At 45.4% G+C, this 26,331-nt stretch overlaps 2 protein-coding genes across 2 annotated transcripts; one reads left to right on the top strand and one right to left on the bottom strand.

Moving 5' to 3' along the window:
- Nucleotides 1-6,917: 6,917 nt before the first annotated feature.
- On the top strand, nt 6,918-14,403 carry rhof (ras homolog family member F). The gene is made up of 5 exons (XM_007902229.2): nt 6,918-7,212; nt 9,544-9,631; nt 12,350-12,459; nt 12,930-13,064; nt 13,422-14,403. Exons 1-5 carry the CDS (start codon nt 7,096-7,098, stop codon nt 13,578-13,580), a joined length of 609 nt encoding a protein of 202 aa, XP_007900420.1. The 5' UTR covers nt 6,918-7,095; the 3' UTR covers nt 13,581-14,403.
- A 386-nt stretch (nt 14,404-14,789) lies between these two features.
- Nucleotides 14,790-26,149, bottom strand: tmem120b (transmembrane protein 120B). The gene is made up of 12 exons (XM_042337688.1): nt 26,003-26,149; nt 25,153-25,271; nt 24,443-24,559; nt 23,762-23,821; nt 22,784-22,876; nt 21,636-21,725; nt 20,050-20,115; nt 19,516-19,577; nt 18,995-19,087; nt 18,569-18,633; nt 18,049-18,117; nt 14,790-17,666 (listed from the first exon to the last, which is right to left on the bottom strand). The coding sequence occupies exons 1-12, from the start codon at nt 26,093-26,095 to the stop codon at nt 17,553-17,555; spliced, it is 1,041 nt and encodes a 346-aa protein (XP_042193622.1). The 5' UTR covers nt 26,096-26,149; the 3' UTR covers nt 14,790-17,552.
- Nucleotides 26,150-26,331: the final 182 nt, after the last annotated feature.

Genomic DNA, 26,331 nt, shown 5'->3' with positions numbered 1-26,331 from the left:
TAACCCCAACCAAGGATGTGATACTGCTTGTCTCTAGGTTTTTTTTTTGGGGGGGGGGGGAAGTGGGGGAGAAGGGGGTGTCTTGTTTTTTTTCCCCCAAAAATCAGATTTTTTTTCCCCCCCAAATTTTAAGGGCAACACACAAAAAAAAATAGCCCTCCCAGAGAAGTCATTCTCTTTTTTTTCCCCTCTCTCTCTCTCTCTCTCTCTCTCTCTTCTCTTTCATTTTGTTATCAAGGAAATGGCTGCAATTTTAATGTTTAAGGTTTTTCAGACAGACACAGAGAGACAGAGAGAGAGAGTGTGTTGTGTGTCTGTGTCTGTGTTAGTTTTTCTCCCCAAATGTAATACTTGACACCCCCAAGGAACTTTTATTTTTTTCCCCCCCCTCTTTAATTTTGAGAGGGGAAATGGTTGTAATTTTAGTGTGTTCCTTAGACTTGTTTTTTTTTCCATGTCACAAAAATATCCCACAAAAAAGTATGTGTTTTTTCTGTCTCTGTCTCTCTCTGTAATATCTTTTTTTTTAGGGGTGGAAGTCTAGGATATCTCTCGCCTGCAATGATCACTGAAACTGGGAACATTGTCTTTTATTTTTTGTGGGTTTCTTTTTACTCGATTTTTTTTTAAAAAAGGGGTTAATTTTGTGTTTTTTTAATTTTCAAAAAACATTGAGTTTGTTTTCTTTTTTTTAAAACAAAAGGATTGTGGTTAAGTTGGGAACCTTTTATCCTATCTGTGTGTTATGTTTGTGTATGTGTGACTGTATATAAATGTGTGTTAATTTGTTCATTTTAAAATAAGTTTTAAGGCTAAAGTTATAAGATTTTTGTGAATGTATTATTTGAGAAATTGATATGTTTTAGATCTCTTTAAATGAAGAATAATTGGAATATAACCTATTTGGTATTTTTAGGCGTTGTCTTTTAACTGATAATAATTCTGATATTAACATACAACAATTTTGGTATTTTAATTTGATCCCTTCGTATTTTGCACAGAATCATTTTCCCCTCGAAATGTTGTGCCTATTAATAATAACCTTATGATGCCTTAACTGTTTTTCCCCTCAAAAAATAGCCATTTATTTTATAAGCTTTCTATACAGCATGTGTGCGTGTGTATAATATATATATATAGTATATAAAGATTAAATTCCAAGAGAATGCATATTTTTAAGCTTTCAGTTGTGAATGAAATTGATTTGAGTTTAATGCAAGGCATTTTGCTATGAGAAATCTTAACGTCCAAAGAAACCTGCATTATATTTCAGATCTTGCTGTGTGTTTTGCTTTCAATGTGAATTAAAACTGTTTTGTTAAAATCAGACCATCGCTGGCCCTCCTTTTAGCACATGCCCTGTGTTAAATCATTGCCTTCAGTACAGATTTCATATTCTATATATATATATCGAGAGAGAGAGAGAAATACACACACACATATATATATATATATGCATCTCAAAATATGCCCTTATATCAACCAGGTGATGTACCTCCAGAGAGCTGAAAAAATGCCTGTTTTACTTAAAACTGGATTGAAAAGGTCTGTAAGATTTAATTCACTATTTAACCTGAGTGAGAATGTTGGTAAGATATTCAGTTGTGTGGTTCACCCGTTGTATTTGTATTTTTTCCCCCTATAAAACCCCCTTTTTTTTCCCCCCCTTCTCTTTGATGCATAACACTCTCTCTCTCACGTCCAGTCGACTCCAACCCCTTTTCGGTCGTTTCTTGCTTTTCACTTCGATTCCACGTGAATTAGTACAACGTGAAAAAAGAAAAGGGGGACAAGAAAACATTGGACCTTCGATTTGAAATACCTGAAAGGTTTGTTGGGAGGTTTCTGTTTAGAATGGAATCCACGAAGTTTTAACGATTTTAAAATATATATATATACACACACATTATGTATAAATATCTATATTTATCGTCAACAAATGTGGTGCGTAAATCCCTTTGAAAGGTGTTGAAATTCAGGACGTGGCGACCTCAGGAATGACTGGTGACATTTGCATTGACTGTGTGGAGCCCTTTTCAGCGAAACGAATGAGAAAAATGTGACCATTTCTGCTGCAAAACATCTCTGGTGCGTCTGTGAATGCTGCGTCTTGAAGTGGTCGTTGCCTTTTGGGGCGATTTTCTTTTTTCGAGGGGGAGATTGAACGTGTTTTTTCTGTCTGGGGGTTGAGTAAATGGTGTGTGTGTGTGTGTGTGTGCAGAGAAGGACAAAACAGCTGAAACAAAATGGAGTTTTTTTTAGCTTTAATTAACATTGGGGGAAGAATGTAGCTATTGTGCAAATAGGGGGGGGGGGGGGGGGAAAAAAAATACAGGCAAAAAGCAGCAATAAACCCTGTCTTATCCACACAGACCAGGATCAGGTGTGTGGGGGATACATTGGTGAACAGTGCAGAGGTGAAAGGGAGAGATCTCTCTCTTCCAACTGTTATTAAAATAATCTAAAATGGAGAGAGAGAGAGAGAGGGGGGAGAGACTTCAGTTAATGTTGTGTGTGGTGTGTGTGTTTTTAACAGGTTGTGGGGTTTATCAAAGCTTTGATTGAAGTCCTATTTTGCCCCATATTGTCGAGGGTTTCAGTTTTGGGGGGTGAGAGGTGTGTTTCAGTCAGTGCAGTGCCCCCACTCTCTCTGTCTCTCTCTCTGTAAATGCGCCACAGATTATTCAATGCGAGGCCTGTGGGCGGCTCAAAGCTCTCACTACACACACACACTCACTCACTCACTCACAAACACAGACTCACTCACACACAGACTCACTCACACTCACTCACACACAGACTCACTCACACTCACTCACACACAAGACACACTCAGACTCACTCACACAATCACTCACAGACACTCACTCACAGACACTCACACACACTCATTCACAGACACACTCACTCACACACAGACACACTCACTCACACACAGACTCATTCACTCACACTCACTCACACACAAGACACACTCAGACTCACTCACACACACACACTCACACAGACACACACTCACAGAGACACTCACACACAGACACACTCACACACACTCACACAGACACACTCACTCACACACAGACACACTCACACACACACTCACAGACAGACAGACAGACAGACACACTCACTCACACAGACACACTCACACACACAGACTCGCCCACACGACACCACATGTCTGCGCTTAGAGAGATGAACAATAGTTGCTGTGGGCGTTTGTTGAGAGCCAATGTATCCAGAAACAGTCTGAAGCTCTGAGCCACCCATCCTCCCTCCCTGATCTTCCCATCTGTCTGAGTCCTTTCCCCCCCACACACCCCCACTCTTTCTCCTCCTCCTCATCTTCCAATGGCGTCTGCTCTGCAAAAGCGTTTGTTAATTAATATTTCATTGTAAAACGAGCAGAGAAGAGAGAGAGAGAGAGATCTTAACACACAGAGACACAAAGGGTCACAGATGCACCCAACAACAGTAAGGAAGCAGAACCCAGACTGAGCGTTGCCAATGATCTCAAATCTCTCGCCTGGTTCTGCAGAACAGGAATTGGCAAAGACATTGTGCAAAGGAGGTAAAGTGGATTTTATTTGTGTGGTGTGTTTTTCTTTCAGAAAAAAACCCATTTTTTTTTCCTGCTGTGAGTGAGTCAGTTGCAATGTGACTTTTGAACAACACACACGGATTTTTCTCTCTCTCCAGTGGAATGCAAAGTGCTCTCTCTCTCTCTCTCTCTCTCACTCACTCTCTCTCTATTGCTGGGGTGAGTTGGAAGCATATTTAGCCGATTGGGACGTTCGCCCACAAATATACAGTCAATTCACTTTACAGTGTGTTCTGTGAAGCGCTTTGGGACGTCCTCCCGACGTGAAAAGCGCTATATCAAATGCAAGGATTATTATTATTATTGTTGGGATTTGGTCGGCAACATGGGGATAATGGTGTTTGAGAAGAGTGGGAACTGACATCCGTGGGGGATGGGGCAGAAAGAAATGTCTGTGTTGTGATAAAGATAGGAGGCTTTATTCGGAACTCAGTATATTTTTGTATACCATAGAATGATGCCTTGGAATTATTACATGGGGAGGGGGTGATTTGAAATTATTGTAAATAAGTCTTGTCTAATCATTTTTTTTCAGTCAAAATTCATGATCCCTTCTGTTCCCCTCCCCTTCCCAGGCCTGTGAAATAGCTCCACTTAAACCCCAGTCCCTCATTCCGCACACCCCAAGTTTTTAGAGAGCTTTAGTTTTTAGAGATTCATAAAAGATACAGTGCAACTGCGAAAGAGGCTGTTTGGCGCGTGGTTTATACTCCACCCATCCTAGATGTGTGCAGACCTATAGCCTAGTGGTTAGCGCACTCGCCTCGCAAGTGAAAGGACCCGGGTTCGATACCCGAGCGGGGCAAAACCATCGGCAAGTTTCCTTACTCCAAACACGCTCGCCTGTGTTTACCTAGAAGTCGGTAGGAACCCGGTTGTTAGTCAGTTGGTGGTTCGTTTCCGGGGGTAGGAATCCCTTAAAATCTAAACACTAATAATTTGGTCACTCAGTCCACGACTGTTTGTGGGGAAACTGCTGTGTGCAGTTGGCTGCCGCGTTTCACCCACAAAATACACTGTTGAACCACTTTACAGTATATTCTGTGAAGCACTTTGAGACGTCTCAATAAGGTAAGATGCTGTATCAAATGCAGGGATTATTATCTCCCTATTCCGAATCCTGACTCTTTCTACCCCCCACCCCCCCCATTTTCCTCAACTTTATTCTCTCTTATAATAATAACCCTCGCATTTGATATAGCACTTTTCACGTTAGGAGGACGACCCAAAGCGCTTCACAGAACACACTGTAAAGTGAACTGACTGTATATTTGTGGGCGAACGCGGCAGCCAATTGCGCACAGCAATGACCCACAAACAGTCGTAGATTGAAAATGACCAATTTATTATTGTTTTTGGTTTTTTGGAGGGATTATTATTAGGCTCTGTGTGGAGTAAGGAAACTTGCCCAAGGTTTCGCCCTCTGCCTGGAATTGAACTCAGGTCTCCCGCTTGCAAAGCGAGTGCTCTAACCACTGAGCTACAGGACTCCCACTCTTAACCATGTGTCCAGTTTTTTTTTGAATGGTTATATATTTACTATCACTTACAAAAACAACTGTGTGTGTGTGTGCGCGTTGTGCGTTCCAATCTCGGTATGTTAATAATAAATAATATTTATTTAAAATACATTTTGAATAAATGCAAACACCTGAAATATTGGTAACATAGTCGCAGGCTTTTAAGGTTAATTTCAGCAACTTTTTAACTGGTGTCACTGATTTCCTCCCCTCGTGTTGAAATGACCCGAGATGATACCATGTAACCGTCTGTTTGTGATTTATTTTAAGATGTTGATAAACTAAGTGGAAAATGACAAAAGAGGGGTTGAACCCAGTCATATTCTCCAGCAAGACACTGTAACAAATCTGAAAATATTGTTTTGATTTCATCTTAATAAAAGTGCAATTGTATATCAAGTTCTACCCAGTTTCTCATTATTGTACATGATTCAGGTGGAATATCAAAAGAGAGTGCTCTCCTGTTAGCTACATCAAAGAAAGGAGAAACCTTCTCCCTGGTATCACTGGTTTATATCCACATTTTAATAATAATCCTTGCCGTCGATAAAGCACCTTACCTCATGGCATTGTCGAGATGCCTCAAAGCGCTTCACAGGATATACTGTAAAGTGCAGTGACTGTGTATTTTGTGGGTGAAACGCGACAACCAGCAATATCCCACAAACAGACATTGGAGTACCGACCGATTTTATTTGGGGGATTGTTGGCCAGTAGACCGGGAGAGTGAATGAAACCCCCTTAACTTTTCGAATAGTCCCATCTGAACTGGCAGATGGGACCTCGGTTTCACACCTCTCCGAAGGATGGCACCTCCTTCAATGCAATGACCACCCCCCCCTCCCAGCGCTGCATTGGAACGTCAGGCTTAGTTGGGTTGGCCTACAAAACACACGGTCACTACACTACATGGACAGCAATTAATAGGGATGGGTTAGAAGACTGGAGGAGCTGCATCAAGTTGGAGGCTAATTTTCATCCGAGTGAAGTAACTGTGGTGGATCGTTGACTGGCAGTAGATGGCGCTGTGCGGAGCTCTCATCCGCCCACAGTGACCCTCGAGCACACGAGGTTCAAGTCATTTTTATTCTTATAAACCCAATAAAACTAAGAGTTTTATTACTTGCAGAGGTTGAGAAAATTGCACCATCAGCGCCCAGGAAGCAGTGACACATTCACTCACAGATACGTTGTCTGATCTTATTGGGTGGGAGGAGGAAGAGTGGGTGTGGGAGGTCAGGGATTATTCATAAAAATAGTCCACCTTTTGTCCTCAAGATACAGGCACTCCACAGTAAAATCCTGTGAAGCGCTTTGAGACGACTCGACAATGTGATATGATCAAATGCAAGGATTATTATTTATTACTTTTGGGCATGTTTGTAAACTTAACACAACTGCTCGGATTTTACTTACGTTCACGCCTTTTAGTTTAACAGTCACAGCACATTTTAGATGAAAAGTACACAATGCGTGAAAAGCTTCTGTTAACAGTGTCAAGAAGGAGGGAGTTTCAGGAACTGCATTTGGGAGTTGGCTTAACATTTCAGTGTAAACTTGGTGTCTCAGTAACAAGTGCAAATTACTAACATGTAAATTTAGATAAACAGGGACAAATACAGAGAGACGGAAACACAGACAGCAACACAAACAGATACAGACAGAGAGACAGATAGAGAGACAGAGACCAACAGATAGACACAGACAGAGAGAAATAAGACACAGAAACACACAGAGATAGACACACACACTGACAGAAACATCCAGAGATCGACACAGACAGAGAATCAGAGAGAGAGGGAACACAGACACAGATAGACACAAATCAAGATAAACAGATACGACAGAGGGAGAGCGAACACAGTCACAGACCGCATCCGAATTACACCGAGAGCGCAGGCTCTTCCTGTGGCTGCGGTTCTCAGAAGCTGAGCTGCTGGTGTGTGAGCTGTCACTGCCCCAGGCACAGGGAACATGTCAGAGCGGGAGTGCCAGCCTGCGGGAAGGGAGCTGAAGATTGTGATAGTGGGCGACGGGGGTTGTGGCAAAACCTCCCTCCTGCTGGTGTTCGCCAAGGGAGACTTCCCTGAGGTGAGAGAGCATGTGTGAGAGTGGGGGAGACGGAGAGTGTGACGGTGTGCGAGAAACAGTGTGAAGAGAGGAGAAGAGTTTGAGAGAATGTGCGTCTGTGTGCGTGTGTGTGTGTGAGAGAGAGGGAATGAGAGAAAAGGAAGAGAGTAAGGGAGAGAAGAGAGAAAGTGAAGAAAGGAAACAAATGGGGAAGAGGGAGAGAAACAGAAAGGAAAGACACAGGAAGGGGCGAAGAGGGGGAGAGAGAGAGAGAAGGGAAAACAAGATATAGACAAACAGAGAAAAGGAGGGAAGCAACAGGAAATTGATGGGAGGGAGGGGAGAGAGGGTGGGGGTGGAGAGTTCTGTGGGAAAGGCTGAATGAGTGGGATAAGAACCAACAGAAGGGAAAAGAGAAGAAAGATAAGAGCACCCGATTGTTTCCGAACATCTCAAAGCCCAGTGTCAACCGTTAACGACTGCGTATGTGTGGGCGATTGCGATTGCCATGACGTGAATGATCAATTGTATCTGGAGGGATTATTGGCCAGGACACCGGGAGTAAGAAACTTCCCTACTCATCTCCCCTAAGCATCGCGGGGAGATCTTTAACGTCCACCTGAACAGGGTCACAAGGAGCGTGACATTGATTTAAGGTCTCATCTGAAGGACGGCACCTCCGACAATGCACTTCTCCCCCCCCCCCCCCCCCCCCCGGTACTGTGCTGTAGCACCAACCTGGACCGTGAGCTCAAAAGAAAGATGTGAGAGTGAGAGACCCGACAAGAGAGAAATGTTGGTCGTCGTTTAAAGGAGTAACAACCAATGGTGGAGTGACTGTGCATTTTGTGGGAGGAACAATAATGCTGGCATTTGCTACAGCGCATAGGATTTACTGTGAAGTGTAGTGACTGTGTGTTTTGTGGGCGAACGCGAGTCAGTGGTAATGGTGCAGGGCAGTGTGGAGGAGCAAGTCACAGTGCTTAAATACCTTACAGTGGATTGGCCTTAGAAGGCCAACAGTAAAGGCAGACGTAGATAGGAGTTGGGGGAAGGAAGCAGAGGTGAGATACGAGACCAGAATGCCAGTCACCTTGAGAGTGGAGAGCGTGTCAAGCAACGGAAATCAAGGGTGTGGCCAGAACCACAATTGAAGCCCTCATATGTGCAACAGAGACCTTGGCTGCTGTCTTGCTTACTCATTTGCTCCTCCCTGTTCTCGTTGTGACTCTCGGAGCGCTCTGGGACACTACCGTGCGTGAGGGGAGCTATATAACTGTAAGTTGTTGCTGGTGTTATTGTTGACTGGGCTTCCAGAGAGCACAAGCTGAGGGTGACGCCACATGCTAACGATCGTGGCTGTTCTGCCCAGGGGTCGGACTGTTTCAACGGTGGACAATCTGTAACAGGTTCATTACTAACCCCGCGTGTCTGCCTCACTTACAGTTCCACTTGTTCAGCTAGGATCACCCCACCTCGTCTCAGAGCTAGCCAATTCCTCCCCACGCCCGCAGGACTGATTGGAATGACTTTGAAAAGGTTGAGGGTTGAGTACAACAAACAACTTGCCCTTCATGCGGGGCAGTGTCTCAAGAGCGCTCAACAGTGGCAGAGCCCGACACTGAGCTGGGCGGGAAATGACCATATGCGCGGCCAAAGAGGAAGGTCTTCAGTCGTGCTCTAAAAGAGGGGAAGGAGGGGGCAAGGCGGAGGGATTGGGGACAAAAGTTCCAAAGCTTTGCAGTGTAGTTAGTAACAACAATGGCAACAATTATTAGTAACATTAATCCTGGCATTTGATATAGCACATAGGATTTACTCTAAGGTATAGTGACTGTGTGTTTTGTAGGCGAATGGAAGACGAGGGGATTCTGAACGGGAGTCTGAGTGTCTCAGACACTGTAACTGGCTCGGCGCCCAGCAAAGGTGTCATTTTCTCAGACACCATGTCTAGCGTCAGTCACTCTCGCACGTCACCAGCCACCCCACAACCTGTTCTACCAGTGGTGCATAGTTTTTGCTAATTTCCTTCCCGTTCCGTTTCAGCCCGACCTGCATCGGTTGATCCAAGTTCACACCCCACCTAATTCCAAAAGTATTAGGTGCAGGTTGGCAAGAGCCAAGGCTTGGGGGGACCCCAGAGTGTGTGTGTTAGGTCCAGTTACGAGACTAGACAAGACTAGGACCATGTTGGGGGACAGATAGATAAATAAATAGATATATACTGATAGATAATTACTCCTTAAGATGATTTCTGCTCTGAATTCCACAGTACATGTTTAAGTTGTGCATTCCCATTGCAGAAAAAACACATTGACGTTTTGTTTCCTCTTGTGTACATTTCTCCCCCAGCAATACGCTCCTTCTGTGTTTGAAAAATACGTAAAGGACATAACCGTTGGGAACAAGATTGTTACCTTGACACTGTATGACACGGCGGGTAAGACAACAACAACAAATTACATTGACACAGCACTTTTCACGTTGGGAGGACGTCCCAGGGCCCGGGACAGTCAACGATTTGTCACCAAGCTGGGGACTGGGATCAGGAGGAGTGGAGGACAGGGAGGGTAGGGTGAGGATAGGAGGGCGACCAAAGGCACAGTCAAAGAGGAGGGTCTGGAGACGTGCCTTGAAGGAGGCAAGCGGAGAGGGGAGCGAGTTTGGCTGCAAAAGGATTATTATTTATTAGGGAGTGGTTGCTTGAGCAGGTTTGACTATATATATGGTCACCTCTGAGATGCCCCTTTTTGAGACAACGCCAAGATTTCTGTCAAATGTTGGAAGTAACATGGCGAGAGCGAGAGATGTACCTGGAACCTGCTGTACCCTAGTGCAGGACAGAATTAGGCTGAATTGATCGGCAGTCATTCTGTGTGCTCCGTGCAATTACGATTGACCGCTGGGCTTATGGGACGAGGGCAAGTATCCAACTAAAACCATTGGCACATTAGTGCTCTCCCTTAGCACAGATATCTGCTGCGTGGGGGAAGGGGGGGGAACAGTCGTGGATTGAGTGACTTAATTATTTTTATTATTAATTATTTTTAAAAATGTTGACTATTCATCTCTTGGCTGGCTGTGGGATTTTGCTGTGTGTGCTTGTTATACAAACACATAGTCACTATGCTAGATAGTAATGAATTAAGACAAGTTTTAGCAAGTTTCCTTACACCACTCACCTCTGTTTACCCAGCAGTAAGTAGGAACCCAGCTGTCAGTCGATTGGCGGATCGCTTTCCAGGGGTAATAATCACTCCAAAAAAAAAAAGTGGTCACTCAATCCACGTTTGTCTGTGGGACACTGCTGTGTGCAATTGGCTGCCGCGTTTTGCCCACAAAATACACAGTCGCTCCACTGTATACTAAATCCTGTGAAGCACTTTGAGACGTCTCAACGACGTGATAAGGCGCTATATCAAATGCAAGGATTATTATTTATTAATTATAATGTTAAGCGCTTCAAGACTTTTCGACCTGAAAGGGCTCTGTAACTTGTGGGTTCTCTCTCAGTATTAAAGCCGGGTTATTGCTAGATACACGATAGTGTGATTTGATGTCCATGTTGGTGTAAACGCCAGAGTAGATAACTCAGCGAGTCAAGAGGCCCAATGCTCGACACCTCCTGTTATGATGCACACTCAAGATTGTCATTAAAAAGGAAAGGTGTCTCCATCTTAAGAGGATCCTTCTGATAAACACATTTTGGGAATTGAGAATGTGCTCAGCGGGAAAATAGATTTCAGTGTTGCCGGCTTTCCTGTTAGCTCAAAAAAGAAAATGAAAAGAAAAAATGTGGCTTTGACTTTGTGTCGGACGGACCTCTCAAAAGTGCTCCTCAGAGACCATAACAATCCTTGCATTTGATATAGCACCTTATCATCTCACTGAGATCTGAAAGTGCTTCACAGAATATATTGTAAAGCAAATTCACTGTGTATTTTGTGGGTGAAACACGGGAGCCAATTGCGCACAGCAAAATCGTGGATTGAGTAGCCAAGTGTTTTTTTTTATCTCAAGGGATTATTACCTCTGGAAAGTAATCTGCCAGTCGACTAACAACCTGCTTACTGCTGGGTAAATGGAGGCACATGCAGTAAGGAAACTTGCCTAAGGTTTTTGCCTCTCCCGGGAATCAAACCCGGGTACTAACCACTATACTAGAGGTCTCATAATGGGGATTTCAGAGCGGGGACAAGACGGAGGAGAGATGAAGAGTGCTGTGTGTTTTAAGAGGGTTCCAAAGGCAGGGAACCAAAGTGTATTGGGGGCAAGGCAAGGGGAATTTGGGGAGAAAGAGAGGAGCCAGAGGGCGGGGGGAGAGGCTGCTGAAGGCTTCCGCAGAGGAGAGCTCCAACCCTGTGACGAGAAGTGCTTGGCCTCTTCCTTGGCAGCGGCTGACTCCCTGTGTGACTTCTCCCCCACCTGAGGAAATAGTGCTTGTGCCAACTGCAGACAGGTTCTCCCGGGCACCGAGCCTAGTGGGGGCGGGGGGTGGAGAAGAGAGGAGGCTAGTCCACGTCCCTTTCTAGTGCGGCCAAAATACATTTGCGCAGAGCAACATGCCACAAACAGTCATAGATTGAGTGACCAAATTACAGTATTTTATTGAGGATGGGGTGGGAGGGGGGAGTGATTATTACCGCTGGAAAGCGATCCGTCAATCGACTATCAACTGGGTTCCTACTTACTGCTGGGTAAACAGAGGCATATGGAGTAAGGAAACTTGCCTAAGGTTACGCCCTGCTATTGCACAGATATCACACCCAGGGTAAATGCAGACAGTCTGGACTGGATGCAGTTGGTTTCCATCACATCAGCTTGTCTGATGCGCACCAAAGCCCAAGCTCGCGTGCGACTCGAGTTGCTGAAATATCTACAAGGAAGTAAAATTGTGCATCTCCATTCAACACACCCAACACAGAGAACTAATGGGAGGGATGTGGTTAGCATTTAGCTCGAAGAAATAGACATGCATTCACTTAACCTCTCTTCCGGCCTCTGTGGGGTTGCGATTTCCTCTGAAGGTATTGGGTTTATGTTGGCTCACAGCATGCTGTTTGGTGATGAAATGTTTTTCAGACAAAATTCTTCCATCACTGTCTCGGGCTCTGGCACCTCACGCTCCCCTCTTCTTTTCCCCTCTCATCTCACTCAGGTCAAGAAGACTATGACAGGCTCCGGCCTCTGGCCTACCAGGACGCCAACGTTGTCTTAATCTGTTACGATGTCACAAATCCCACCAGTTATGAGAACGTCCTGATTAAGGTGAGCGGAGAGAAGTGGAAGTGAGCGTGTCTGGGCACCAAATCCTGGGCCCTATCCTTTACCCGTCGTCTTTTCTTGGTTGCAATAAAGCCATCGTTTACAAGACGTTGGGTGCGTCTCCGTAACAATTATTTTAAGTTATTTAACACGGGATCTTTGATGTCCATCTGAATTTATTTAAGTTGATAAATTCTTCATTCATGAAGCGAGCGTTGTAAACACAGCCCCCAGCTTGCATGCAAACCCTTGAATGAACCATCCAGCGCCTTGGGACGTCCTCTCGCCGGGAAAGGCAATATATAAATGCAATTTGCTGTTGATGTTTTATTTCATGTGAAAATCATACAACGGTGTAGTGTAAGTCACTGCCGACGATTTAAATCTGCTGAGTTGTGAGAATGGTAATGACGTGTCCACCTCTAACAGTTCATGTTCTCTCTCTTTCTCTCTTCCCTCTCCCGCTGAGGTAGTGGTACCCAGAGGTAGCTCACTTCTGCCCTGGGGTCCCCATACTCCTCATCGGATGCAAGACCGATCTTCGGATGGACAAGGAACGGTTACGGAAACTCCGAGCTTCCGAACTGGAGCCAGTCACATACTCAGAGGTACAGATACACAGACAAGGTCACACACGAAGGGGGGAGGGGGCAAAGGTTGGGAGTTTTGCTGGACTGCCTCAACCCCCTCCCCCCACACGATATGACAGGAAATCCGAAACAACGTTTGAAATGGAATTGAGAGAAATACACGAGTGAAGCGAGCACCATTCAGGGTACAGTGACAATAATATCATACTGTGGTGTGCAATTGTGCTGCCGCTTTTCGCCTACAATTACACATTCAATCAGTTTCACAGTGGAAGCGCTTTCATATGTCCTTCTGACCTGATAAGGCACGATATCAAATGCAAGGATTATTCTTACTATTAGACTAAAAACGCTGCCCTTTCTCCTTCGCTGAAGGGAGATGCCACGGCCAAGCAGATCAAGGCAGTGATGTACCTGGAATGCTCGGCCAAGTTCCGCGAGAACATCGAAGACATCTTTAAAGAAACTGCCAAAGCAGCCTTGAAGGAAAAGCGGAAGAAACGAAAGAAGCAGAAAGCCTGCCAGTTGCTGTGACGGCTTCTCACCCAGAGATGTGACCATGCAGCGGAAGCTATAACAGAGACTCAGCTCCATTCCACGCACCCAATTGAGGAACCAATTGGTTATTGGAGGAATGGATTAATTACAATGATGCTCATTTCAAATGTACCTGTTTGTCAACCCCTCCCCTTCCTCCCCAACACCCCTACCCCCCACTTCCTAATGGCACTGCACTAAGCCAAAAGCAGCACAAAGTGCCAGGCTCCATTTGTGCTCTGTACTGAGCTTGCTGGTCTCAAAATGCGGCAGCCAGTTTGCGCACAGCCATGCCCCAGAAACAGCCATGGAGTGAGTGAGTGAGCAATTTTATTAGGGGGATTTGTTGGCCAGTACACCGGGAGGGAGAGAGGGAGAGAAACTCCCTTCTGTTTTCGAAGAGTGCCCCTGGAGATCCTTAAGGTCCACCTGAACAGGACCCAGGCGTTTTAATGGGCTTAATGTCTCATCCGAAGGACGGCACCTCCGACAAAACAACACACCTTGAGAGGGAAGGCTTCAAGTAGATTGTCACATGAGCTTCAACCAGCAAGGCTGCTGAGCGGGTCTGAGTCATTGCAAACCCAGACCCCCAAGTTGATTTTCTGCCATTTGACACAGGCTATAAACATAGCAGAGATTAGCAGACTGACCTTGCTCTGCACAGGTGTGTGAGGAAGCGGTCAGTTAGTGCAGCGGGCAGGCACTAAGTCACTTTTTTTCTAATAAAAAAACCTAAAATAAAATAGGTGCATTTCTTAAAAGAAAAGGTTTTCTAAATTGTTGTGAGTAATGAAAATATCGCGGGGAGTGGGGGGGGGGGGAGAGATTGAAGAGAGAAAAATAAACACTTCGGTGACATTGCTAAAATAATACTCCTTGCATTTGATATAGCCTTTGATCACATCGAGAGGTCTCAAAGTGTTTCACAGAATACACTGTCAAGTGGATTGACTGTTTTGTAGGTGAAACGCAGCAGCCAATTGCGCACAGCAGTATCCCACAAACAGTCGTGGTTTGAGTGACACCCTTTTTTTTCCTGGAGTAATTATTTCTCCCAGAAAGCGTTCTACCAATCGTCTAACAACTGGGTTCCTATGTACTAATAGGTAAAAAGAGGTGTGAGTATGGAGTAAGGAAACGTACAGTAAATCCATTTTACAATATACCCTGTTAAGCGCTTAGACGTAGCAGAAGCTAAGTCAGTTTTCTTGAATCGACAGAGATTTATTTAACAGCCTTATACATTAGTGAATTTACAGTATAAGTTAAGCCCCAATATAGAAGGCCAAGAGTTCTATTCTCCCCCTCGGAAGGATGTACAGAAAGATTCTACCCTGTATTGATCACCAGGAAAGTTCAGATCTTCCCTTTAAGTCCTATTTCACAGTATAACGTGAACCAATACAAGGGACTGCAGATTGGTGGGTAAAATAGTCCAGGAAGCTTGTGTTCACGGTCAGCATTGAGAGGCAAGGGGGTAGTGGGTAAAGAGAAGACACACACAAAAACAATCACGTTTCAGTTTAGGAGATACACTAAGTTGAGAGGGACATTTTCCTTTACATACTGTGCGTCACTGCGGCTGGGTTTCTGCTTGTCGACAGACTTCTTTCTGGCTATTCACTATTTGCAATATATTACAGACGATTGCTTTTTCACACACACAAGGTCTCCTTCGAGTACCGGACCTTGATTTAAAAAGCACAACTATTGAATTTTCATGACATGTTTATCTGGTAAATTTCTTGTAATTCTCTCTCTGTACAACAGTTTTTAAGGCATCAAGTCTCTTAACATCGCTCGCTTATGCTTACTTACATTCCTTAAAATGCAACTATCTCTACAACACCGAAAATAGTCTATTGAGTGACTGACTTACTTAAGCAAATGCTAACTGCTATAGCTTATCACTGCCTTATTACACTTTGTAAATAACTTAAGTTTATCTTATTTATGCCCCGATGGGAGTTTGGTTCAAGTTTTTAGGAACTGAACTTTTGGCATATATTCAGGTGTGTGTCTCGCCGTTTTAGGAGAGATGAGAATTCATTGTTTTAGTGTAAAATGTTAAATACAGACTTGTGAGGTGGATAATAATGAGCAGTATGATGGAAAAGCAATCCATCAATCAACTAACAACCAGGTTCCTACTTCCTGCAGAGGACTATAGAGTAAGGAAGCTTGCCCAGCGTTTCGCCCTGCCCGGGAATCAAACCCAGGTACTCTCACTTGCGAGGTGAGCGCTCTAACCATTGAGCTACAGGACTCCAATTTTACATGTTACAAGAATTCAGCGACGGGTGGAAATTAGGAGACATTCACTGACACAGTGAGTGAACTGCCAGTTGAAATAGCTAGCATCAAGTATTAACCGTGGTTGTATTTGTACAATCATGGGAAGTACCACGGATATATCTGGTCTCTTACTCCAGCCACAAGTTTTAACTGCACCAACAATGACTTAACCCCTTGGGTTCAGGTTACTAACATGTGCTGTTGCTCAGTTTCCTGCCCCTTACTGGCCTGGGACCCACATATAAGGACTTACGCCCCATGCCCCTGGAGTGGCTTTCAAGTGTTATACGGTCTTTTTTTGGGAGGGGATGGAAGAGGGGTGGGGGGGGTGGGTGGAGTGTAACAGTACTTGGGAACTGAGATGATATTTGGCTATTTACAGAGCAATGATCTACACTGCAATATTGCTGCTCAACACCAGATGCAAACACACACACACGTACACTAAGGGGTTGTGTTGGGGGAGAGAGAGAAAAATAGAGTGTTTACAGCAGGAAGTCAACCCTACCACTAATAGAACGTATCACATCCCAGCAATGGGAGCTCCTCTTCCGTGTGGAGTGTGTGGCTTTGGAGTGAGCGAGCCAGCCAGCACGCCACTCCCTCCTTCTGCAGCGGGAAACTCTGATGAGCACCCGTCCTGTTCAGCATCGCCTCCCTCGTGCCCCGTTGGAAAAGACCCTGATGTTTTCTTGTGTGCGAGTTACACAACACTAAAACTGAGGAGCTTGCTCACTCGCTCAACCAAGGTGACGTGGGGTTGGGAGAACCTTCACAAATGGGCTAAGCTGTCGGACATTAAGAGAGACATCTTCAGAAACACACAACTTGTGATATCCAAATCCCAATATTTCACACACATTTACTGTCTCATTGACATCCCCAACCACCTATAAAGGGCTGAACACGGTGTAGGTTTCTGGAGAAGGTAACTAAAGTCTTGTATCCCCCTAAAATGTGGTCACAACGAGACCGAGGCTCATCATCGAACTCCAATAAAGGCAGCAAAAGACTATCCCTTATTCACTGTTCAGATAATTTTTTTCTTTCTACGGTTTAATTGATTCATCTACCACTCACCCCTCAGCTTGAGTTACAAACACCTCAACACAAACTGGCTCAAGTTTCACTCTGGTGAATGATTAGCCAAACAGTGGATCTTAAGGGCAAGGGGAATACAAGTGTAACTGCACTCACTCTTGCCCCCTCCCCACCTCTTTCTAAGAAGGGGCTTTGTTCATGATGCTGCACAAGATTAGGTCACATTGATGAATGGTTCATGATTCGAAAACAAAAAGAGCAAAGTATGTGACTGAGGAGCTCGCTCAGAGAACAACGAGCCACGTTGGTGAGTTTTTGTGGTTGAGTTTTTTTTGTTGCTGTTTAAAAAGAAAGCTTCAACGAGATCTGAAACGGAAAGGAAGTTGGCTTAAACATTTTTTCCTCTTAGCATTTTTTTTTGTGTGTGAAGTGTATGTATATGCTGCCCGAAGGTATTAAAGATTCTCCATAAATATCTGTGCAAAATAAAGAAGCTGCATATCCGATCCCGTTGACGTGGAGGTAACTACGGGTCTCGCTAGTTACAGCAGCAAGAGCGGGAGGAGCGGAGTGTTACGCATGCCTTCCCCTGCCTCGCTCGCTCCCTCCGAGGGACCACTCCCTCGCCACTCAGGGCTTCTTCAGCTTGCTCCTATTCCTCTGAAACTTTTGATGGACGACTTTAAGAGTGGTCAGGAAGTTGCCCAAGAACAGCACCAGGAATGTGAGAGCCAAGACAAAGACCTGAAAGACAAGGAATAATAGTAATCCTTGCATTCGATATAGCGCGTTATCACGTCATTGAGACGTCTCCAAGCGCTTCATAGGATACTGTAAAGTGAGTTGACTGTGTGTATATTTTGTGGGAGAAACGCAACAGCCAATTGTGAAGGGTGCCAAATAAAATTGGCATCATTCACTTCACGTCGCTGCACACACAACTGGAAGTCGCGATCGCCTAACAAATACACTTTACCGCAATTAACCTTTCGACATTGGAGGCTATTACTATGGTAATAAACAATGAAAAGGTCCTGTTTTTAGCGACTGCTGCATGATAAACATGTGACGACAACTGGGGGGGGGGGGGGGGGGAAGGCGCATTGCAAAACGAAGCCCCACTCACTTGCCATTCTTTGCACCGCTCATGCCGAGAGAGTCCAAACAGTGTGACTGAATTATACAACTGCCAGAACTGCAACGAGGAGAACAAAAACAAACTCAGACAGATGGTGTGTTTGTGTGTGTGAGTAACAGCATTTTGTTAAAGACCGAGGTGGCGAGATAACAGGGGGAAACCAGGTTTGCAAGCTCCGTGTTATGTACTGCTCTACTGCCTACAACCACAAAGGGTCTTTCGGCTCATTAGACCTGGGCTTGTTTCCGCGCTGGACCAGTCTACTCCAGTCCACACCCACCTCATACATGTCACACCTGGCTACACGTTCCACATCTTAATATGTGCGCACCAATACATTAAAAATACCTTGTTCCCATCTCCCCTTTTGCTAGTAATAATCTGGAGTTAGAATCATAGAATCCTACAGTACAGAAGGAGGCCGGTCGGGCCATTGTGCTGGCTCTTTCAAAGGTGTTTACAGGAGCTGTGTGAAATGCAAGGGAGATTGTTCTTATTGTTAACTCACGTGGCCAAAGAACAAAAAGGGAAGCAGGAACGTTAAGCCTCTCCACATCCATGACTGGAAGCCCTCTGAAATGACAAACAGCCAACAACAAATTAATTTACACTGCGTAGTTTCACGTTGGGAGAACGTCCCAAATGTGCTGATAGTCAAAAGATTGCACCTGAGCTGGGGGTTGGGATCCGGAAGGTTGGAGGGCAGGGAGGGGGGTGGTTAAGACTACAGGCATTCTTCTTTATCTATAAAAGGAAGGCACTGTGCGCAGAGGGCAATGCAGGCTGAATCAACTGAGATCCTTGAGAGGGAAGATACATGGGATGAATAAGGGCATTGAACAATGTGGCGAGGACACATGAGAGAAGAGAATGGGGTGTGATCTGTTGAGTAGCAGCGAAAGAGACGAGAGACGCTAAAGTGCACGTCACCCACCTACTGTGAGGTCCATGTGATTCCTCTCCCCTAGAGCCCGTAATCTATACAGACAACCACTTTGGTAATAATACTGCAGGAACTGTACACAACCTGAAGGGAAAGAGACGGTGTTTAGTTAGCAACGTCGGATCAAAATCCATTTCCTGCCCCCACCTCCTTCCCTCCCATCCCCCCAAAAGTTGGCTCTCAGCAGAAGGTTGTGGCATCGGAGCCATGGTCGGGGGCTCGATGCCACAGTCTAAGCTGATGCTCCAGTGCAGTGTTGGGGTCACCACTGGGGTCATCGTTGTCGGAGGCGCCGTCCCTTTGGATGAGATGTTAAAACTTACGCAAGGTAGCAGTGGCAGAGCCTGACATCAAGCGCGGGGAGTGGGGGGGGGGGGGGGGGGGGGAGGTGACCGTAGGCACGGCCGAAGAGGAAGGTCTTCAGGCGCAACCTGAAAATGGGGAAGCAGGGAGGGGGAGTGGGGGCGAGGCGGAAGGATCGAGTTCCAAAGGTGCCAAAACAAATTACTTACTTTGATAAATGGAAAACGCCAGGAACTGACTGCGAAACATCTGATACATCAGCCCGTCCGGCCTTCAAAACAAGAGGAGGAGGGTTCAGAACAAGTGCCCGTATGACTATCAACGACTGCCAAACCCAATGTTGGCGCCTTGGCTGTCAATCCACACTACATCGGAATCCTTGTAAAATTGGCCATTTTTACAGCAGTTGATAAAAACACACCGAGAAATTTTAAAACCTCCCCCTCTCCCCAACGAAGAAACAGCCAGAGCCTGGATACAGACTCCCAAGTACCAGGCATCCACTCCATGTCGGGTCAAGCACAAACTAGCTTACTCAGCAGGCCTCTTACCCACTGAGGTGTGGGGAGGAGAGGGTGCGTGCGGGCAAGGAAAATCACACCAGAGCGTCCCTAGACTGCCCCCCAATACGGGAACCTGCCCGATATTGTGCCCAAAGAAGGCTTATGGGTGAGATCACCTCTCTGGACGACCCAAGCATTGAGCCCCCTGAGCTCAGTCATTGGGCTGAGTCTGGAACTTACCACGTTAACATCACCCCAGAGAGAAACGTGGACACGTAATGGTGGGACACCCACCAGCCCTTGATCCTAGAGAGGAGCAAAGAAATAAGAACAATCGTTACATTCGATCCAGTGTTCTTCACTTCAGGTGGACGTCTCCAAAACACTTCATGTGATGTACTATAGAGTGTAATCATGGTGTCATTTTGCCACCGTGAGAGTACAAAGTGCTGATGTGGGGCTTGAACCCATAACCTTTTCTGGCTCAGAGGCGAGGGTGCTGCCAGCCAGGCTGACACCCAAATGAGGTCAAACGTAAAACGAGCAGAAAACTCATGGGTCCGAGGGAAAATTCACCATTTTAAAGGAGTCGCTCGCTTGGCTTGCCCGAAAATTAATATTCCGTCTGTGCTGAAAAGCTCCAACACAGCGTAAACATCATGATCCAGCACAAGAAGTTGTGGCAATCCAGCTGCTGCGAGAGATTAATGCTCAGACTGACAATGGATGGAATTCATGGGACATGTTATTACTTTCATAGCCGGTCGGTGATATAAAGCCTAACACACCTGATGGATGTTTTAAGCCATTGGGACGTCCTCCCGACGTGAAAGGCGCTATACAAATGTAATCTTGATGTTGTTGTTCTTCAGAACAATGGATTATACTGTGCAACAGAGATGCTTGGTATCTCCTTTGTACCAAAATCACAACAGATTAAAGATGGAACGATCGTAGTTTGTACAAGTTTATGGATGGGAAATTCAGTTCATAATAGGGTCTCCCTGCGATTTAGCAAAGGCACATCGCAATCTTTCTCCCTATATGTCAGCACTTTTAAAGAGCTCGGTCAAAACAACGTTACAGAGAATTCATTCAAAGTCAACCCACTTTCCTCTCTCCATAGATGCCGCCTGACCTGCTAAGTGTTTCCAGCGACTTTTGTTTTTATTTCAGATTTCCACATCTGCAGTGTTTTGCCTTTTGTCTACAGAGAAAGTGCTGGCAGGCTCCTGAAGTGCCTTTCTACTCAGATGATCTTCCAAAAAAGGGCATACACAGCTGGTTTTTAGTTACTTAAAACTCATAGACGTCATAGATTAAACCTTTTAAGATGTGCAGCAATGGTCTAGAGATCGTGCTTAACATCCCATTTAAAGTGTCAAAAACACACTTCATGCTTCCTGCCTTTCAAAGACAGGTTACAGGCCTGCTCTGAGAAGTGAAACTAGATTATTGTTGGGGTGTGTGGTGGGGGGCACGTGCACGCTGGCCTGACCGCAAACAATTTGACACGTTAAGCAAGGAAAGAAGTGCCACATAAAATGTCAGGGTTCAGCTGAAGACCACCATTGATACAGGGAAGCGGGTTGGAACAGAAGAATGTTGGGTTCTTCAGTGGCTGCAGTTAGTCACTAGTTTGCATTTCCCCATCGCAAAAATCCACATTTAAGCCACAGGTTTGACAGAAGTGATTTACACACAATGAGTTCTTCTCTTCCCACTCCCTCCACACTGCTCCTCTTTTTCTCTTTCTCCTTTTTGAGGTAAGAAAGGGGAGATGGGGGGGGGGGAAATGAGCAAAACCAGTCCAAGTGCCCGGTTACCTGGATCCATTGCTGATGAGAATACTCTCCCTTATCGTCAGTGTGCAGTAATACCAAACCAGCAGGAAGTTGAAGATTTCGTCAATCACCCTGGTGAAGAAAGGCAAGGCAAATGCTCATTAAAAAGGAGCCGTTGCATCATAGAAATGGGAGGAGGCCATTCCGCCCAACCAGCCTGTTCCTCCAGTTTACTAGATTGTGATATCCCATTCGCTCACCTTTTCTCCAAAACACTTTATACTCGTATTTCCTAAGTATCTCCTTCATCTCTCTCTTTCTCCCCTGCCTTTCTTTCACTCTCTCTATCCGTCAACCCTTTAAACATCCTGATGAGTATGTCTCTTTGGCTTTCTAGGGCAGTCAGCGCGTTCCACACACACTCATAATCCTCCTGAGTTAACAAAAATGTTTTCTGATCTCACCAGAGTGAAGTGTTATCAGCTGTCTTGCTTGTCAATTCCCTTTATTGATTAAACAAAACAAGAGGAAATTCCCTGTTACAAATCTACCACATACAGTCTTTGACCCCCGGGGCAGAAAGCTACCAATGACCTTGTGTTTTATTACTTTCCTGTCAGCCAGCAAACATTATCAGGTGTTGCAAACAATCAAGTTTCGGTCAGGTTCCCCAGCGTGTGAGAGAAGTCACCACGAGTGGCTCTACTGCACCTCACAGTGGCTAACAGTAGCCACAGAAAGTACTGCACTACACCGCCTCGTGGCTGTGTCCAGGTGGCAAGCTTCCCTCCTGCACCTCCTAGTGGCTAAGAGCAGTCACTGCAAGCTGTTCAGTGAAACAAGTATTACAATAATGATGATCCTTGCGTTTGATAAACCGCCTGTATTTTGTGGGGAACTATCTATCATCCTTGAATCTGATATAGCACCTTATCACGTCTTCGAGTTGGTTCAAAGCGCTTCACAGAATGTAATGTAAAAAGTGAATTGACATTATACTTTGTGGGGGAAACCCGGCAGCCAATTGCGCGCAGCAGCGTCCGGCAAACAGTCATGGATTGAGCAACCACTTTTTTTTTAAAAAAGGGATTATTACTGCCGGTATTATATAATATATACTATTTATCAGTATATGGTTATTTATTTTGTGTAATGCAGTAAAAAATGCAGCTAGAAAATAAAAGCATCACCTGTTTAGCAGGAACACGCAGGCTATAGCACCGAGCAACAAAATAATGGTCAGATAAAGCTTGAATTTTTCATACTCATCTTTGTAGGCAAACCTGCAAAACAGAGTTGAAGAGAGCTGTATTCATGCATTACCCCACTCTCATTTAATAAAGTAACAACAAGGTGCCTTTGTATCTTACGATGAGGCAGAAAACTGGTGTGAACAAAAATCACTGCAAGCCATGAGTAATAAAGAAAAAAAAACCTTGCGCTTGAAATAGTGTCAGGGGGACATCTCAAAGCACTTCACAGAATTTACTGTAAAGTTTAGAGACTGTATTTGGAGGCACAATGTCCCACAAACCGCCAGGATGTGAATAACCATTTTTTTCTCGGGGGGGGGGGGGGGGACCAGAACACGAGGAGAAACTCCCCCTTGTGCTTTTGAATAGTGCCATGGGATCTTTAACATCCACCTGAACAGGCACAGGGGGGACCTCATCTTAAAAGTCTCATCCAAAGGTAGGCATTTTCGAGAAAGCAGCACTCTCAGCGCAGCATTGAAGGGTCATACAAGTTCAAAGCCTGAAGTGGGACTTGAAATCTCAACCTTCTGACTCACAAGGCAAGAGTGCTACCAGGGTAAAAAGGAAAAAAAAATTGTTCAGGTCAGAAGGATTTTTTTTTCACTCAGTGGGTTGTTGTGGGGTGTGTGATTCATTAATGCAAATAGTTTATGGAGGCAGGATCAACAAAATCAACAACAAATCAGCATTTATATAGTGCCCCTCAAGCAGGGTAGCATCCCAGAGCGCTTGAATGCTCACAAGCACTAAAAATATCGAGCGACACAGGGCAAAAGAACTGGGAAGAGGGATTAATAATAAAAAGGATGACTAGTGGGAAAAACAAACAGGCAGCAGCAGCAGCGCGGAAACGGTCTCCTTCTCCCCAGACGCAACCGTCAAATGGTGACTAAAAGCTAAAATTGAAATTACTTGGCCTGTTTGCTGAGAAGAGTTACATTCACATTTCCAAGCACCAGGTTCAAGTACAACCTAAAAGGAACAAGAGAAGGAAAAGCTCATTGAAACACAGCGGCTCCACAGATAACATGAACACAACACACATGGTCTGTCGCATTACGAGTCCCTTTATTGATAAGATCAAAGCTGGACATTTGGAACAAAAAAATAGGCACAGCCTGACCTGGAACATGGTGCGCATTGTTCCAGATAATTGCATACCAAGGAGAATGTCATCAATAGTAGCCACGCACACACACACACATATATATTTATTCTAATAATCCTTGAATTTGATATAGCGCCTTATCTCGCCTTTGAGACGTCTCAATGCAGTAAATATTGACTGTGACTCGATTGTGTATTTTGTAGGCGAAACGCAGATGCCAATTGCGCACAGCACAAACATTCCACAAACATTCATGGAGTGATTCAAACCAATTTTTGAGGGATTATTACCACTGGAAAGCAATCTGCCAATCGAGTTCCTACTTACTGCTTGGTAAATAAGAAGCATGTGAAATAAGGAAACTTGCCTAAGGTTTCACCCCGCCCGGGAATCAAACCCTGGCACTCTCATTTGTGAGGCGAGCGCTCTAACCACTGCACTATATATGTATTTAATTTTTTTTAAGAACTGGAAAAAGAACTTACCCATTCTTCTTGGGCAAGAAAGCCTCCATATCGAAGAAAACATTTTGCCTCTCTTTAATGTTATTATTAATTTCCTGTATAACCTGGGCTTCATCTGCATTGGCAGTGCGTTTGTACCTGCAGTTAAAAAGAAGTCTTAACCCTTTTGCACTGATGACCAAACAATTACCCTATACAGCGACAATCAATAGGTGATATTTTTGCATACTTTAGGCGAATAAGGTTAAACTTAATAGAATGGAGCCTCGATCACTGCTTGAGTCTCCATCCATGTTACAGAAGATCACACACCGAACATGGTAACAGATCAATATCACCCATGAAAATTATGGCATTCACACACACCGATCCTCTGGACGGCTAAGTACTGTAAAATACTTCTACAGAACACAATTAAGTACTTCTAAATACAATTATCATAATTCTTCCACGTTTCAGTTGTTGGGCCAGTGCACTGTAGGAAAAAAACATGGGGTAACAGAACTTTGTGGATTAAACTTGAAGGGGAATTATACTGTGTTATAATGAGTACTTCTTATGGTTTTCTCCTGCTGGTTAGGGATTAAACAGACCGTCTAATGCAACATTGGACCATACAGAAGCAGAAGGCTGCATGTTTGAACCCGAGCCGGGCGCTACAATTTCTCACTTCTTACAAAGCGATTCAAGAGACGAAATGAATAACAGCTTTGTGCGGGGAAACTTCTTACTTTTGGAGACTGAAGGCCAGATCCTTTATCCTCTTTTTCTGTTTATTTATGGAGCTGTTGCATATAGTCTGGAGGTTGGTGAGTTCATCGAGTTTTTGTCTGTACACCTTGTGTGTTTCCTGTAACAAAAGGCCAGTAATTACACACAGCGACTGAAGACGTTTTGATTCCCGGTCAGGGTAAAACTTGGGTAAGTTTCCTTACTCCGCACGCCTGTTTACCTCGCAATAAGTAGGAACACGGTTGTCAGAAAGTCGATTGGCGAATCCCTTTCCGGGGGTAATAAGACCTCCAAATTTTTTTTATAACAATGTGGTCACCCAATCCCATCCGAGGCCGTTTCTGGGACACTGCTGCGCACGATCGGCGGCCGCGCTCCGTCCACAAAACACACAGTCAACGTTACTTTACAGTCAAACTCCGTGAAGCGCTTCAAGACGGACGTCTCAACGACCTGAGAAACCACTATATCAAATGCAAGGAATATTCTCTCTCTCTCTGTCTGTCTGTCTGTCTGTCTGTCTTGACTGTCTGTCTGTGCGAAGCCCAGCAGTCAACGGTGGACCCCGCTCTCTCCCATCCTCTCTCTCTCTCTCTCTCGAGGGGAGTCGATGAGTAATGGAGGGAGGGAGGGGGGGGGGCGGGCGTGAGGCCTACCTGCAGGGCTCCCCAAGACAAAGCCTCACTCCCACCCCTGGAGACCCCGACGCCTCAGGGCGGGCGGACGGGCGGGAGTGTGAGGAGGAGGAGGGGAGGGGTGGTTGGTTGGTTGGTTGGGTGGGTGGGGGTCTCTGCCTCTCTTCTGACCCCCCACCCCCCCCTCGCCCGCCCGCCCTCGGAACCCATTTACCTGCAGCTGTTTGAACTCCTGCTCCAGTTCTTGCCACTCAGCCTCGGCCCGCGCCCCTGACATTGTCCGGGCTCCGTCGGGCCGCACGCGCATGCGCGCAGTCCCCGCTCCGCTTGGCCTCCCGTCGTCCCCCACGTCGTCCCCCCCACGACCACACCCCGCAGCCGCCGCACATGCGCACTCTTCCACGCTCCGCCTCCCACCCCCCCCCCACCGCCCGCGCCGGCTGAGCAGTCGCGCATGCGCCTCCCCTCTCGCTCCTCCCTCTCTGACGTCACCGGCGTACAGACACGAACCCCTCCTCACAGTTGCTGCAACTGGAGAGTTTC

The sequence above is a fragment of the Callorhinchus milii genome, unplaced genomic scaffold, assembly GCF_018977255.1.
Source record: "Callorhinchus milii isolate IMCB2004 unplaced genomic scaffold, IMCB_Cmil_1.0 Scaffold8, whole genome shotgun sequence".
NCBI classification, from domain to species: Eukaryota; Metazoa; Chordata; class Chondrichthyes; order Chimaeriformes; family Callorhinchidae; genus Callorhinchus; species Callorhinchus milii.
The sequence above is the reverse complement of the archived record's forward strand: the minus strand, read 5'-3'. Positions and strand labels throughout refer to the sequence as shown.